This window comes from Austrofundulus limnaeus, unplaced genomic scaffold (genome assembly GCF_001266775.1).
Source record: "Austrofundulus limnaeus strain Quisiro unplaced genomic scaffold, Austrofundulus_limnaeus-1.0 Scaffold114, whole genome shotgun sequence".
Taxonomy (NCBI): domain Eukaryota; kingdom Metazoa; phylum Chordata; class Actinopteri; order Cyprinodontiformes; family Rivulidae; genus Austrofundulus; species Austrofundulus limnaeus.
Genome location: NW_013952516.1, coordinates 529,158 through 546,195, shown reverse-complemented (window position 1 = coordinate 546,195; position 17,038 = coordinate 529,158). Strand labels below are relative to the sequence as shown.

The 17,038-nt window shown below is 40.6% G+C and overlaps 1 protein-coding gene across 1 annotated transcript in view; it reads right to left on the bottom strand.

Moving 5' to 3' along the window:
* The window catches only part of wscd2 (WSC domain containing 2), a gene marked incomplete at its 3' end in the record, with an annotated part of 34,417 nt that overhangs the window by 8,093 nt on the left and 9,286 nt on the right, over positions 1-17,038 (bottom strand). The window contains 1 exon segment of the mRNA XM_014014343.1: positions 1,319-2,231. Coding sequence (XP_013869797.1) covers positions 1,319-1,694 — 376 coding nt within the window.

The window sequence follows — 17,038 nt, the reverse complement described above, 5'->3', positions numbered from 1 at the left end:
GTGTTATTTGTAGCAAATACTGAAAAAAGGCTTCAAACAATTGTTTAAGATTATGTCAGCTGTTTCACATGAGTGACTTGTAGATACAAAGTTTATTCAATTTTTTTCATAAAATGTAAATGTTGCAAATGTTTTAAACGATTCAATAGCTGCCTATTTCTCCACAAAACATTTTGAAACTTTTTTCTTCAGTTTGATGTGACGGGGCACATGGCAGTGTCCCTTCCAGTCCATCCCATATATACAGTTACTGTAGGTCCATACATATTTGGACACTGACACAAATTTTGTCTTTTTACATGTTTACTGAAACATTTTCAAGTTATAGTTATATAATGCACAAGGACATAAAGTGCAGACATTCAACTTTCATTTGAGAGTATCCACATTAAAACTGGATGAAGGGTTTAGGAGTTTCAGCTCCTTAATGTAACATGTGCCACCCTGTTTTTAAGGGGACCAAAAGTAATTGGACAATTGACTCCAAGGCTATTTCAGCAGACAATTTGTTTTGATTGAATGAGTGAGAAAAGCTCTAAGAGGAAAGAAGTGAGCCAGGGGTATCTTGAGTTCAGCTCATTTCACAGTGGTTTATTTGGAAAGCAGGAAGCAAGCGGGATATTTGTGCCATTCAGGCTCAGAAATGTCAGCTGTGAACTGGCAGCCTCACGCTGCAGCTTTCAGAAAAGCTCTGCGATAACACAAGACGCAACATGCAGCCCAGGAGTTTACATGTAAACCTTTTTTTCCCGGACGGGATTGTGTCGCTGCGCAAACTCTAACGGTRAGAGATCAAACTTGAAATCCCGCTGCCATGTAGTCGTTTAGATGTTGTCATAATCTAATCTGCCGTTGCTTGGCTGAACATGTGCAGGGCAGCGCAGAGCGAAGCTTTCAGCTGAGCACAGAGAGCGAGCTCCTTGGAAGGATTTACACAAAGAAACAACAGAGGATATAACTCGCCATCTCAGTGCGCTCTGAAGAGCTCTCCCTGGAGACCAAACACAGCTTGGAATGTTGAGCCATTAAGACGCAGCAGAGATTTATATCAACAATTTTATAATACCACAAAGTGCTTTCTACTGAATTATGTCTCATGAATCGGCTTACAATAACAAGTCTTATATTTGTATTATCACTGAATATTGTTGACATTCTCCTGTTCTCACACGGAACAGTCCAACTACAGAAGGTGTTTTAACTCCAGTGAATCTACAATTTGCAGTTTTGCACAACATTTTCACTAACGTATCACTTTAAACATTTTAAAAAATATTGTAAAAAAACAAAAAAAGAATGCAGTCTGTGTTTATCTCACCTCTCCCATCTTCCAGCTCCTTGGCGCTGCGCCCCTTGAGCGCGCGGTTCCAGTTGCTGCTGTACTCCGCCCCCCGGCCCTCACGTCCGCTCTTCCTCATCCAGCGRGGTCCGGGTTTCCGACCCGACCTGTGCGTCTCCCGAAACACTCTGCTCATGATGCCGAGCCCCCGGGCGTCTGGCGACGAGGCTCGGCCGCCCGCCTCCGAAGCCGCGACGGAGACCCGGGCCCCGCGGGCACCAGARCTCCTGTCCCCGACAAAGCCCGTGTGCAGGAAGACTAGGCTCCCGGCCGTCAGGTAGAGGAGGATGAGGGAGAAGAACCTGACAGGTTTCCTGCAGAAATAGCGCTGTATTCTCAGGAGAGGCTTGGCCATGCTGGCTCCCTCTGCCACTTTGACACTCCCTCACGGTGAGGAAAACTCATAAAGCAAGAATCAATATCAGCTCTCTGTCTGCTCCCACCTCACAGCCCCACTGAGGGCAGGGGAWAAAAAAGGAGTCAGTCAGAGTGTCTTAATCTTGTATGAAGGTCATCCAAGCGATCACATGACGCCTGCCTTATGTATGAATCTTCAGTCTCGTAAGTGTGGTGCTCTGCATGGGGGGGCACCGTGCTTCCCTGCAGACTGGGTCCGCGTGAGAGTCCGTGTGCGTTCCCACCGACAGTCCAACCCTCGCAGCCAGCTACAGGGCCATGGCATGAAAGGTGAGTGGCTCAAAGTGAAAGATGATCGCTCAGCGCTGCTTTCTCTCTCCAGTTATCAGCCTGTACAAAGATRCCACAACAGCTCTGCAGTGGCACTTTCTCCCACGCTGCGCCCAAGGAAGAGGGCTTCTTTTTTTATATAAGCAGCTGTAGAGCCGGTTATTCACCGAGACGATCCTGGCGAAAAGAGGGTGTGACTCACCATCTGCAGTAAACGCACACACACACACAMACACAAGGGAGAGGAAAAAAAATAAGCACATCAAAGTAATAATTATCATTTGCAAGCAGCAGATAAATAAATAACCCAAGCAAGTTACGGAACGATAAAGAYCTAAACGTTCCTGATCAAATTTATATGAGTCTGACTTATCTTTGGGGAATCAAACAGACATTTCAACCGTAAGCAAAGAAAATCAAAACATACGACTAAAAGCGTTAAGAAATATCACATTTTATGGTTTACACCAGCCACTCAGAAACACTTAACCGTATCAAGTTTGGAGTTCTGCACCATCTTTGGTGAATTAGCTGAAGTCATGAGATGAAAACAAGACAGAAAGAAAAGTGGTACCCTGCAGCACTTTCACTGAGCTGTCTCAACTCCAACATGCTGTATGGGAACGTTAGAAAATTAATAACATAAATCTGGATGATCTAAAATGACAGAATCAGAGCAAGCGCACTAAAAGAATGCAGAGGTTCAAATCTGGCCGAGCAAACTTATCCAGTAAATCTAAACCGCTTGTCCTTAAATAAACAGTTGTTGTTTTTTTTTTCTTATCATTATTCTGTCAAAGGTTTACTGATAACTGCTTTTTTTTCTCTGCCTCCTCACTATAAAAAAAGTCTGCAGCTTTCCTCAAAGGAGTCTCTGTTCTGGGACAAGCTGAGGAGGTCACGACTGGGAGGTGTAACGCAACACTCCTCAAGGTCAGGGAGTTTTCCAGAACATTCGAGGGGACGCGCAGCCCTCGCGGCTTTCTGTCCGCCCGGGGACAAAATCTGCACCGTACTTGTCACCTGAAACTCCCACCTTGGTTTTCCGCTCCTCTGCCTCTCCACACGCAAACCATTCAAGGGGCTTCAACAACCTGCATCATCCGCACAGAAAACAACCCTCGTACTGTCTGACATCCCCAAACCTGAGTCCTCAGGGGTCGCCTCACAGACACTAAATGTGGGACTGAAACTGAGTCATAAAGCTGGGAGTTCATGCAGGTTAAGAATGAAGGTGGAAATTTATTGTGGTGGACGATGCMGCATGAAAAAAATCTTAATCTTAATTGACAAGCTTCAGATTTAGAGTCAGATTAAAACATTGCTACTGATCTGTTTTCTGAAGAAAAATCGGAGGAGAAGCGGGCTCGCTTTTGGAAACAAATTATGTTTTTCTTTACTTAAAACAGCAAATGAACGTAGCATCAAACTATTGTGTAGCTAACCCGAGTGTTTCTTTTTTTGTGTGTCATTCCCATGAACATGAGCAGCCTCTGATCCACGTGAATGTTGCTGCACAGTTTGATCGGTTCTTCAGTTCAGCAGCTGTACAAACATATTGGGGAGTCACTCCCACACACCACCTCAGACTCTAACTGGGATGAGTCTTCAGACCTGTGCGAGAAATCTAGGGAGCTACTGAGTTTTACCAAGAACTGAGTTAGAAAAACGAAAAATAAAACAATTTATTTCAACATTAGTTCCACATCTGTGTGGAGGGAAACTATCAGCAGCTGATCTTCTAATGGGCCAGTTTGGTGCCAGATTTTGGGGTTGATGCATGTAAAAAGCGTGATCCCTTTGTCCTGTAATGGTGAACAGATGGGGAAAATGTACATGCGATACCACTGCGTCACCCATGAATGCAGCTTCACTTGTTCAAGTGAATTACTCATGTTAATAATTTACATCCTGCCCTTGTCGCAAAAAAAAGCAACTGAGCTCTTCTCAGTTAACAGGAGCACAAATGGACTCTAACTTTACACAGCTCTGAGGCTATTTAAAAGACTACCTTTTTTAAATCAGCATCTCTACTCAAATGACAAACAATTCAGCATCTGGTAAATTACAACACAAACGCATTTCCTTCAACCTAATGTGGCGATTAGGTGATCACCTGAAAACCACTGCTACATGACCAGCTGGATGACAAAACCACTAACAGTTGCTGAAAATAAATTATTAGCAAAAAAAAAAAAAAAAAAACTATTGATCATGCCTAAGGAGTTGAAAATAAAAAATTTGGTTCTGGCTGTACTGGCAGAAGGACAGTGTCACCGTCAGGTTTTAAGTGTTTCAGTTGTAGCTGAAGGACCACCGGATCAAGACCCTGCCYTGACCAGCCTAATCTCCAGACCTGGACCGTATTTAAATCCTCTGGAATTTGTTCAAGAAGAAGATGGACTGTCACAAGGCATCAAACAGAGCTGAGATGATTGAATTTTTTTAAGACCAAGATGAATAAGAAGTCACCGCAGACACGTGGAGAGCATTAAGCTGTGAAGAAATTATTGGGGTTTAGATTATATAACTGATTTAAATTACATACACATGGTATAGTTTTATGATAGAACTGTAAAGATTGTTAAATGTGACTGTTTTGCTTAACTTGATGATTTTATATTAAATAGCTACATGCCTGAAAACAAATTCAACACGTAACTGAACTTTTAAATCTTCATTAGAAAAAGGTTATAATGTCTGGGGGCGTGGCTTCGAAGTAGGGACCCTCCCTTGCTGATGACGTAATCAAAACAGGCGGAGCCATGCCTCAGAGGTTTTGTTAAAACTAAATGTACTTCCTCATTGTCGGTCTGAACTCTTGGTGACTTGATTAAACCAGACTTCGGCAAAGAGCGCTCTTTGGTTTTGTATGGTTTCTCTTTAATAATCCTTTCCAGGCATTTGTACATTCTCCRTRTGGTTAAGCACACAGCCGGTAAACGAACACGAATAACTCCATTTTCTTTCAGCTGCATGAAAGTTCTGATTTAAAATCAGGGTTATTACATCAAATATTAATTTCTGATCTCTCCCTGCATTAAAACATTTTTGTGAAGTCTAAAAATAAATCTAACCTCAACTTTGTTGCATAAGATGTAAAAACTGACAAATCTATTTTGCAATCAACACCTTACTAAAAAAATATGACCTCATGTTTTTAATTACAGATTCAAATGCTGTATTGATGTTTCCTACGGAGTTAGAATCGGTACAAGTTAAAACTCAGATCCGATTGTCAGATGAGAAGAATAAAAGCAGCAGAACTGTGAGAGAGAGGCCATCGGTGATGCTTTGTTTGTTTGTTTGTTTATTTGTTTGCCAGAGCAGACATAGACTTGCCTAATGCCCATTAATTTACTTTCATAACAAATGAACCGGCAAATTTAATCAGAGCAGATTTACGGTTTGAAAAGCTCTAATTTAATCTTGGGTGAGCAGGCGCACAGCCAGCTCTGCTTGTGCTGCAGGCGAATGAGTCCACAAGTCAGATCTGGAAATATTCTTTATCTGCTGGGCATCACCGAGAGGCGCTGAGGAGGACAGAAATACAGTGACAGGAGTTCATAACTGAAGCATTACTAAACACTACATGTGTTTGAGACGATACTGCAGCTTACTTTACTCTCACAAGCATCAAGATCTGATCTGAGGATCTGGAACTCTTGACAGGAATAAACAATCTTCATGATACTTTGTACTGCAGTTGCTATAAGTTTCTATTTTTATTTCCTCTTCTCCCACTTAACATTCCAATCACTTGAACATGGGCGAGGCCTCCTGACCACCAGAACCCCCTCCGCACTTCACTGCAGCTGCAGTAAATTAGCCGGGATGTCCTCTGAAAGCTGAAAACTGTTTGTCCCTCGCTGCGTTTTTTTAAGAGTTGTTAGGAAAAGCGTGGCAAAGTGTTAGCGAGGTTGCGTTCGGTGTGCAGCTGAAAGAAAAACAGCCCCGATGGCCATCGACAATACACTGAAGGAAAGAGGCAGTGAAACACGGCTGTTATGGAAACATGATCACAGAAAGCAGGAAGAGAAGGTCATCAATGAGTCCGCTGTTAGAAGGACAGGAAGCTGTTTATGTTGTGTCTTATTGTTCTTTTCTCCTGCTTCCCGATGGCACAATGCAGAGTTCAGTGCTAAGCAGGATCTGCCTTCTGAGAGTCAGCAGCTGAGGGGTTAACAGCTGACCCTCCCCTCACCCTGCAAGGTCGGACTTTCCGCTCTTCTCCCATGTTTAGTCTGCCAACCTGCATTAGCCATGTTTGTCAGATCTAATCAAACTAAAGCTTTATTTTCTGCCTCGGTGAAAACAACGAGCAGGTGTACATTCCTAAAAACTTTCCAAGAGATAGGCCCATGGAGTTTATTAAATCGAATAAAATGTTTTTCCCGTAATGTTTTCTAACAGGTCAAATAAAACCACTTTAATGCCAAAGTTTTGCTGCTCCGCAGGACAGATTCGTGTAGACGGCTCAGTGCAGATGGTGAGTCTTAGCAGCTCGTGACCCTTGAAAACTGGAGAGGCTGTTTCCAGTAAAATAAGATCACGCTGCCAAAGAATTTTTTTTCTCACTTAGTGTCTGGCAAAAGCTACCGCGGTCCACGCCGTGGTTTTGGCTCCCCTTTCACCTGTCAGCAATTTTAATTAAACCTGTGCCTAATTTGTTTTGGCCACAGTAGTGCTTGGTGTGGTGCCCAAATCTCTTTTGAGACCTCTTCAACAGGGGGCTCCTCTGCAAAGATGCTTGCAACAATACTTCTTCAGTGGTTTGTAATGCAAAGCTAAAACTCAAACGACCACTAACCACTAGCTATACACAAATTTGACCTTTGTGTCGTGAGTCCCACTTCACCTTTCCAGTGTTAAAGTTTCTAAATATAGCATTCCTCTACAGTGTAACCAATTATTTGAACCAATCAGCTGCCCTCCACTGAAACCTGTCCCTCCAACTCTTCTTAAAATACAAGAAACACGTGATACACAGAAATTCCTCCTGAAATTATTACAGATAAGCTGCCCGTCAGCGCCACGTAAGAGGTCTAGAGCCTCAACTCTACATTCATTAACCTCTCATTACTGACCTCCTTAAAAGTTAATGTTAGACATTTACCCTGCAGTGCAGGATTTTTGCATATAAATGAACATTCTTTTACATTCGACCCTCTTTGCCAAATGAGTTCGCATAATTTTCATTAACCACCCCCAGCACCAGATACATTTATATGCATATCTCAGAAAGTCAGAGTCTTCAAGTGGATGTCTGTTGTGGATTTTCTGGCAAAAAGGGAACAGAACAGAAACCAAGTAGCTACTCTTTCAGCACAGAGGAGTCCATTATTATTATTATTATTATTATTATTTGTGAAATGCTTCAGATGCTCCAGATTAAAAGAAATTTGGCATAAATTGTTGTTTGAACTAAAAATGGCCCCCACTAGTGGCAAATATCCAGGGTTCCCTTGGATCCTTAAAAAGTCTTAAAAGGCATTGAATTCATCAATTCAAAAATAAGGCCTTAATTAGTCTTAAAATGTCTGAAATCGATCTTTCGGAGGTCTTAAAAATGGTAACACRTTTTAAGTAGGATGACATTTATGTTAATAATTTACCATTTTTTTCTCGTAGCTAGTTGATCTGTGTTAAAATAAACATTTGGGTAAAATGGTTACCAATTGAATTTTCTCCGCATTTGTATTTATTGTGAATTGGGTCTTAAATTTCATTTCAAGTAGCATTAAAGAGGTCTTAAAAAGTCTTCAATTGAACTTGCCTTAAGCTGTAGGAACCCTGATATCACCGCCTCCTGTTCAGTGTTTGTGTAATTACTCTCATTGCCAAAAGGGGGAGATGGAAGTTACACACTGTAGAAAAGTAAGGAACAAAAGCAAAGTAACAAAATCTGAATCTTAAAGAGGGGGAAAAAACAAGTGAGTGACGATGGAGTATAGGGCCAGACAATTTTTTTTACATTTTACTATGATAATAATAATAATATTACATGACATGTTCATTTTCCGTTCCTGGGTCGGCTCACCCTGCTGTAAACAGCCTCTTTACGTGTGACTGTGTTTATAAGGTAGTCCTCGATTACATTGGGTCACCGTTGTGTAATATGTTTCCATACACATTATATRTGATGACTAAATCTGTCAATGCAGCTGTTTACTGCCTTGCCATTCGCCTTTCGTTTAGCATAAGAATCCATATGCCACAGTGCATTGGGTCGCTGCTATTCTACTGCTAAAGTCCAATACGCCTTAAGACCTGCTACTGATAATAATTTTGATGCTGATGTGTTAAAAGACAAAGTATTTCCTTTTTGTAAAACTGATACCAAAGTATAACTTAATAAGATGCTCAACAGTCCTCATTTTAACACAGTGGTGAGATGTCTTTTTTGTGTAGGAGTTATAATAAGTCATAATATTATGACTTTATTCTCGTAATATTACAACTGTATTCTCGTATTTTTTTTTACTTTATTCTTATAGAACTTTATTTTTGTAATGTTAGGACTTCATTCTTGTAATATATGTATTTTTAAATCTCTTAGTCTGGCCCCAATAGTTGTAGTTTGGCACTTGAAAATTCTAAAAACACTGAATAATGCAAAACTTATGACAGCGCAAAAAATAAAAATAAACAATGTTTTGGATCTATGAAACTGTGACTGGAGTTGTTTTAAGCATTTTTACTGTATTTCAGCAGAAACTGCCATCATTGTCACTGTTTCAGTAGAAACAATGATGCTTCTTTCATTAATCTTTTGCTACCCCGTGCTGTTACTTTCAGGTTTTTCGCTCTAAGTTCACTTGAGGAACAGATCGTTTATCTGAAATGCATGAAAGCTGTAAGGAGGAGCAGCTGTGGCGCAGGTCGAGTAGGAAGGTCTGCAGTGTGTGAGCAAAACAATAAACCCCCCTATGGGTTCATATCTGTGTCTGGCAGGAGAAAAGCTCTACAAAGCCTCCAGAAATGAGTATACGTAAGGGCTTGAAGTGTAAAGCACTTTGAGTGGTCAAAGGCAGAAAAGTGCTAGATAAATGCAGCCTATTTACAATTTAAGTGATGCTTTTGGACATCCACTGCATGGTTAGCTAACGTTTTCTCTGCAAAGGTTTCAGATGTTGTTTCACAAAAAAATAAAAAAATCAGATCCATGAATTACACCACCCATCTGTTGAGTAGTTATGTCTGTATATTGAATTTATTGTTTTGTCTTTTCTGGTTGTTTCTGCATATTTTACAAAACACAACAACAATCTGCAGAAGCTATTATAGACCATCTGCTCAAAATTCTCCACCCATTATCTTTCATTTCATTTGGCACGAAAAAACCTCGGAGTGACCAGTTTTAAAGCACATCCGGTGATGCCTAAAAACCGGGCCCCGGCGTGGCAGAGAAAAAGCTCATTGTAATCCTGATAATAACTGAATGGTCCATTAAGCTCAATGGTGAGCTTTTTCTCAGAAAGAGAAGAGGTAAATTAAATGGTCTAAAAATAATCTAATCCTCATCTCTGACAGCCACACTGTGGTGTTAACATTGTAACCGAGTGCTGACCGAGAGGCRGTTCCACCAGAATACACCCATACAGCAAATAAGAGTCAATAAGAAAATGGAAGATTAATGGAGCTTTTATGAAGTTGGAAGCAAATCAGATCCCAGCTGGCCTCGTGGATGGACATTTGAGAAATGATGACTTGAACCGGTCCTCTCTAATGGCTTCATAAAAGAAGTAATTATTCTGCAGTGGAGAAGAGGTGTCAGGAGGAGATCAAATGATGTCTTCTTCTTCTTTTTAACCTTAGCGAAGCTCTTCAGCCATTTTCAGAGTTTTTTTCTTATTTCCAGAAAGGAAAAAAAAAAGCTTTTTCCACTTTCCTCCTCTCACACCTCCACTAAGCACGGCGGATCTCTCCGCTTTAATTAAAGGTGAATTCTCCCTGCTCCATTCTGCTGTGACTCTCAGTCCTTTCCGCTCGAGTAGATTTAGAAGAGGGGAGGGTGGGGGGGGATTGCAGAGGCTTTTGGCAAATGTTTAATTTGTGAGGAAGAACAGGGGAGAAAAAAAAGAAATAAAAAAGACAAGAAATGCTGTATGGAAATTTCGACAACTTTCAACAGCGCACAATTAATCTAAAAGTGCACCGAGGCGAGCATTTTTTAACTGCATGCTGCTGAAAAGTAGAGTTAATTATTAGAGTGAGCGTGGCGCTTTATTCATGTTGCAGAGTGGGGATTTAAAAAAAAAAGATTTCACCAAGAAAAAGTGCTCTCAGCGGCACGAAGAAGTGGGCGTTCAATTTTATTTGGAATCACTTAGTATTAAAACACGTTGAATATTCACGTGACTGCTTGAACTTGATCTGCTTTTTAATGTCAGTGAGATCCAATCAAGTCAACAAATGGCAGTTTACACARAACCCTTCATTTAGTAGTCACATCCTTGTTTATTAGATATTGTTTTTTAGGGAAATATGCAAATATGTTCTCTTCTAACCTGAAAACTGCTATTAGACTAAAGATTAATACCATTATTGTTATGATGCCCATAKAAGAATTAGCTTTTCTTTTCCATGTGGCTTATTTTTATTCTCAGGACCAATTTAAAGAACACTGGAAGCTGCTTTCTGGGCTTGAATATGTTGAAGTGCTCCTAAGTGGATCTTGACTCTTCTGATTATCCAAGTAAAGTAGCTACATGACTGTGTATTTATGTGTGAGCCTTTAAAAGGTTCTGTTAACAAGCACAAAGCCAGAGCCAGAAGAAGCTTATCAACTTTCCATATATCCAAAGAAGTCAAACACGTCTGACAGGATGAGCCACAGGCCCTTACTTTTACAGTTCACAACAACACTGGAAACAAACAATGAAAACGGTTACGAGTAAAGAACTTTGCAAAAGTTTTGTATTCACAGAACAAAAAAAAACAAAAAAAAACTGTAGATGCAAAAGGCTGAAACAAATGGAACATRTTTTGTTAAAATGTATATATCTGTGCGTTGAAGGTCTCAGATGAAAGCACTTCAGTTCAGGGGGAGTACACACCCTCCACTGTACAGCATAGATTCTGGCTCCTGTGTCAACAAGAGCCCTTTTTGCTCAAGTGTCCTTCAGCAAGAACCCTCCAGCTGTGTTGTTCAGCAGCTCTTCACTCTAACCTCCCACAGCAAGAGAAAAATGACAGGAACAACAATTGGAGATTTTCTAAGAGGCATCGATGAACCAGACAGAGATTTCATCAGCTGAAGGCATCAGTTATTATTAATGTTGGCTTCTAAAGCGCTGAATACATCGTTGTGTTTGAAGAAACCGGTATTGACCAAACTTCACTTCCTTTTTTTCTTTTTCTTTGTTTTTCTCTCTCTCTCTCTAGAGCAGTTTCCTCAGAGAAACCACAATGATTTCAGAGATGAAGTGTRAACTCAGACATAACCCCAGAACAAACCATAACAGCATTTACAGCTCTGAGTAATGTCTTTGTTAATAAAGTACAGTAAACAATAGCTCATCAGTGAGTTTTTGATATTTCTTCTTTTTATATCATGACTGGTGTTTTTGTTCTGCATGTAGCTGCAGTTTCTCTCTTTTTATTTAGCTTTATATCAGTAGCTACCATAAAACACAAGAAAAAAGTTCTTAAAACTCTAAAGTACTTCTTTATTGAAACTAAAGCGACAGTATTTATTTATAAGCATTTTGACTTAACAAGAGAATAAGTAAAAATGTATCATTGTGTTATTTTTGTGAAAAAAATTACATTTAGATAAAGTTCAGTGTAAAAAAAAGTATAATATAAAACACATTTCAAACCTACTGCTTACACCAGTGATTTTAAAAGTGGGAACAGCCAGGGGGTGCTAAGGGGGCCTCAAAAATTGAGGGAAGATAAGATATAAAGCAAGAAAAAAATATTGAAATGTTATTTGAAAAGAGCTTAAGAGACGTTTAATTTCTATTGTTTTGTTTGTTGAAAAGTTGTTCTTTCAATGGGGTATAATACTGTTTAAAATATCTCAGCTAATAAAATTCTCATGCTAAGCAAATGCAATAATTACTGAATAGTGAATTAAATTCAGAAAAATATCTTTCTTTACCTATTTTGTAGCATTGTTTGTGGGTTTGACAGGGGTTGGGGTGGGGGGTCCCTGGCCAGAAGCTAATGCTGGTTGGGGGTCCATGGTATGGAAAAGATTGGGAACCCCTGGCCTAAACTGCCCTAAATGCTAAAGTTTTAAACAAGGATCTCATGTGATTTGTTAGTACTCGGAGTTTGTGATAGTAGTCTTTTGTGTTTATTGCTGAGCTCAATATTTTTTGTTATGTTTTACTTTCTGTGACTCCACTCCATTTTCTCAGTACTTTCCCATTTCCAGCGTTCAGTCCTTGGTTCTGCCCATCTGATACTTATTCCCTGTAGTCATTTTTCCCAGATGTCTCCACTCTTTTCATCAGCCCCAGTCCTTTTAGCCTCCCAGTCTTCACCATATCTGCAATATGACATTAAATGTGCTTTATGCCCCTGTTCCGGTTCTCTGTCATGTCTCCTCCATGTTTCCTAGAGCTTTGTTATTTGGTTTTGTAATTTCCAACACATCAGCCTTTTTGTTCAAATGTGGTGTTTGTAATGGACAAACCGTGACTAGCACAGAAGTCCAACAATAAAAATTGCTAAAGACTCCAAGATACTCTGAACTTTCATTTGGCATGTAGGCAGAAATGACTGGCAGGAGCAGGGACGCTACCCTCTCATCTACTGGGGAAAAAACAGAGGCACCAAGTTGGGGAACCAAAAGTAGACCCATCAGCTTGGCACCTCTCACCATGAGCAACTCCAAAGTATATAAGGCCCAGTCCCTCTCAAGGAGATTGGTTCCAGAGCCCAAGTTGTGCTTCGAGGTGAGCCCAACTATATCTAGTTGGTACCCCTCAACCTCATGTACCAGCTCAGGTTCTTTCCCCACCAGAGAGGTGACATTTCATGTCCCAAGAAGCCAGGCTCTGAGCTCCCCCACCAGTTACATCATGCACTCAACTTGTATGGCCCCTCCAGCAGGTGGTGGACCCACAGGAAGGCAAACCATGTAGCTCATTTTGGGTTGAGCCAAACCAGGCCYCGTGGGTAGAGCCCCGTTACCAGGACTGACTCCGGGGTGGGGCCCCGATAATCCATGTCTGGGCATAGAGCATTGAGTTTCTTATTTTTTTCTACTCATACAAGTGTTTTGAATTGTTCTTTGTCTGGTCTGTCACCTTTCAGTTTTAGTCAAGTACTTATTGTTTGTCTGGGTCGGTCCAACCTCCTGCAAAACGTGACCGTATTGGGTTTTTCTTTTTATAAACTTGTAAAACTGTACAGAGTTCAATAAAAATCTCAATGCTCTACTGCAGTGACAGTTGGTAAACATAACGTTTGTGCAGATGTTAACCACAAATCATTGCTTGTTCTCACATTTTCTAGTCCAAAACTAAAAAAAAAAAAAAAAACACAAGTCTAATCTTTTGCAGCAAAAACATGTTTTGGACAGAAACTAACATTTTCTCTAATGAAAAAAAAWWTTTTTTTTTTCTGTCTCTCTTAGTATGCAGTCTGTTTTGCTTTAACCACCTACACATGGAACCCACAGCAGAATCTCAAGTATTTGACACTCGTGATGCTTGAGCTGTTTCTGTCAAACTAAAGTGATGAAAAATGAGGTGGGCTGGAAGGAAAGTAAGAGGAAGGATCTTTCCCACAAAATATCTGCACATCATCCCCGGTCATTTCTGAGCAGCTGTAATTAAGAGGCTCCTGTTGCGCACGAGCCATTTCATTTCCGACCAGCAGAGTCACGCGGGTGCAACGATCCGAAAGTACATCGATTTCAGAGGCACGGCGTGTTTGTGGGGTGCTGTGTACGCGTGCGTTGTAAAGCGTGGAGTGGACCTCGTCGGCGTGACGCAAATCTGCCTGCAAAGGTCGAGGAGCACCACAGGCCTGCTGTCAACATCTCCTTTACAATTAGGCAGGAGCGGCGTTCCAGGCCTTGTTGCTCATCTTGTTTTCACTTGAATGTTGTTTGTGGTAAACAAGCTGCTGATGTTATTATGTCTGACACCGACAACCCCCGTCGCTGAATGTCAAAACAATGACTCAGCATGTTTTCCATCGACAAAAAAGGAAGTGTTTAGCTCTGATCTGAACTGCAACTTCAGATTTATTTTTACTGAAAAGATTAAACTGATTTTTGTTATATTTCCCTTCTCCTCACTCTTTGCTGCTTTCTGTGGAACTTTTGTCTTTACTSCAGGAAGACTTCATACTGTTTGTTTTGTTTTTGTAAAGTGAGTTGATTTAACTTTTGTCCTATGTTCCACATGCCGGGCAACAACCTATAATTATTAATTTTCATGTCATGCTGACATTGTTAATAAGAAGTTATTCTTAAGCTTTTGCCTGGTAAAATAAAGGTTAAATAAAATAAATAAAAAATGTACTTTTATTTCAAGTCTTGAGAACAGCTAAGAGGATTCATACTGAGACAAATAATAAAAAGAACTCATTTTGGAACGATCACATGAAAAATGCTCTTGTTTTCTTTTCCTGTGCTTTTAAATTTTGGTGACTAAAGTAGGAAAATATGCATCRTAGTTTTATTTGTTTCTTTAAAACCAGTTTCAATACTATTTTGTTTCAAACATCTCTTATTTTTGGCATGTTTTGGACTATATTACTAGCTTTTGTCTCCACATTTGATTTAYTCTACTTCAAACCATCTACTCCTCATCTTCTCTTCTTCCCATCCAGTTTGCCACACTGTCAAATCTACCTAATTCTCAATTCTGATGTCATTTACGGTTCAAAGATCCTCTTTCACACTTTTGTGGCTTGCGTTTCTCACCCCGGTTTTGTCATTCTCTCTTACACTTTTGCACAACTTTCCTCTTCCCATCTTCACTCATCATGAAACCTGAGGAGTGTCAGCCATCTTTTATTTCTGCCCGTCCAAYGCTTGTGCTGCTACTAATTCTCCTTGCTTTGCTCAGCTCATTGCTCCACTGAGTATCAAATGGAGTCTTTTTACCAAAAAATAAAAAATGTTTGAAACAAGTGGTTTATAAATGAATTCATACATCTATTTAACATTCATCTATTATCTTCCACTTGTTCCAGAGTTGGGTCATGGGGGCAGCAGATTGTCAGCTCTTCCAGTTCTTCTGGACAGTGCTCCCAGGCCAGGTGAGAGACGTGGTCTTTCCAGGTTGTCTTGGGTTTTCTCCCAGTTGCACAGGCYCAGAAAGCTTCCCTATMGGGAGGTGTTGCAGGTGCATCCAAGGCCCAAAMCAACTCAACTGGCTCCTCTGTTTGTGGCGGAGCAACGGTTCTACTCTGAGTCTCTCCTGAACTTCTCAGCCTATWAGGGAGAGTCCAGCTACCCTTACTGAGAGCACTCATTAGGACTGCCTCTATCCAAGATCTCCTTCTTTTCGTCACTAATTCCTTATAATTAAAGGCAGTAAAGTGTTCAAATGTTAAAAAAATAACTAGTTGTTTAAAAAATTACAGACTAAATTAGGGCTGGGCGATTATTCGGATTTTTATCTTCATCATGATTTAGGTTTACAACGATCATAAAAACATAATGATCAAAGTTTGCAGTTTATGCTTATGTTGTTTTGTGTTGTGAATTCAGTGCCACTGCCAGCCCGGCACTATGCTGCAGGCTCCTCCCACAGCCAAAGTTTCACTTTGTCTAATTTCTTCAAAAATATTTGAAATCCTGAGGGAAACATTGTTTAACAGCCACTGTTTATGTTCAGTAAATTCATGTTATGGTAAATGGTACTGAACTTATAGAGCGCTTTTTCAAGTCCCTCCAGACTCCAAAGCGCTTTACACCTACAGACATTCACCCATTCACACTCACATTCACACACTGATGATGGCAAACTACACTGTAGCCACAGCTGCCCTGGGGCACACTGACAGAGGTGGGGCTGCCATACATCGGCGCCACCAGACCCTCTGACCACCATCAGTAGGCAAGGTGGGTGAAGTGTCTTGCCCAAGGACACAACGGCTGAGACGGCTGAGACAGCTGGACGGGGGATCGAACCAGTGACCTTCTGGTTCCAGGACGACTCCCCTAACCACACCGCCACAGCCGCCCCAAAATGCATGAATGATTGTGTTAAATAATCTAGATCTCAATTTCAATCAAAAAAAATCGTGATTATAATTTTTGCAATAATCGAGCAACCCTACACTAAATTCAATAAAAAAGTGTGCTTTTGCATTCTTATGTGCTAAAATTAATTTTCAAATGCATAGAGATGATAAATAAATAAATGAAATAGGAAGCAGCAGCCGCTTACGGAGAGGGTAAAAGAACCTGATGTGCACACAGGAAAGCCCTGTGTTGGACAGCTAGGCATGTCTGTGTGATGTTTGTCAGCAGAAGCAGAAATGGGCAACGCATCTGGGGATTCGGGCTCTCCGACAGCTGCCTGCTTTTGGCTTGCAGGAATGAGAGCAGCTCCGTGCTGCAGCCTCTCCTGAGATGAATAAAATATGACAAGCAGATAGAGGAGAGCTTCACTGTTGCTCTGATGCAACATGGAACAACACCTCCAATGCCCAGGAAGAAAGAGGACAGATGTGTGTGCGAAAGGTAAAACAGAAAAATCTGTAAGACGAAAGTATGATTTAATATCATTTTCTTTAAAGAATTTCCACACCCTAAACACATATTTATTTGGATACTCATACCTTAGGCTTTAAGGGGCTCAGCCTTGGAATTTCTACCTTTGAAACTTAAAAGGTTTCCGTCTTCAGTAAAAACTACGTTCAAGGTGTACACTTCATGGTGAAGTCTGGATCTTCTGGAGCAAATAATACAAAATAATACTAGTGCTTAAATGTTTAAAGGGGAAATACCATGTAAAATCAACTTTCTGTGTTTTATATCATGTTATAATGTTTTACTCTCATAAAAAACATGCCCAAAGCCTTGCTCTGACT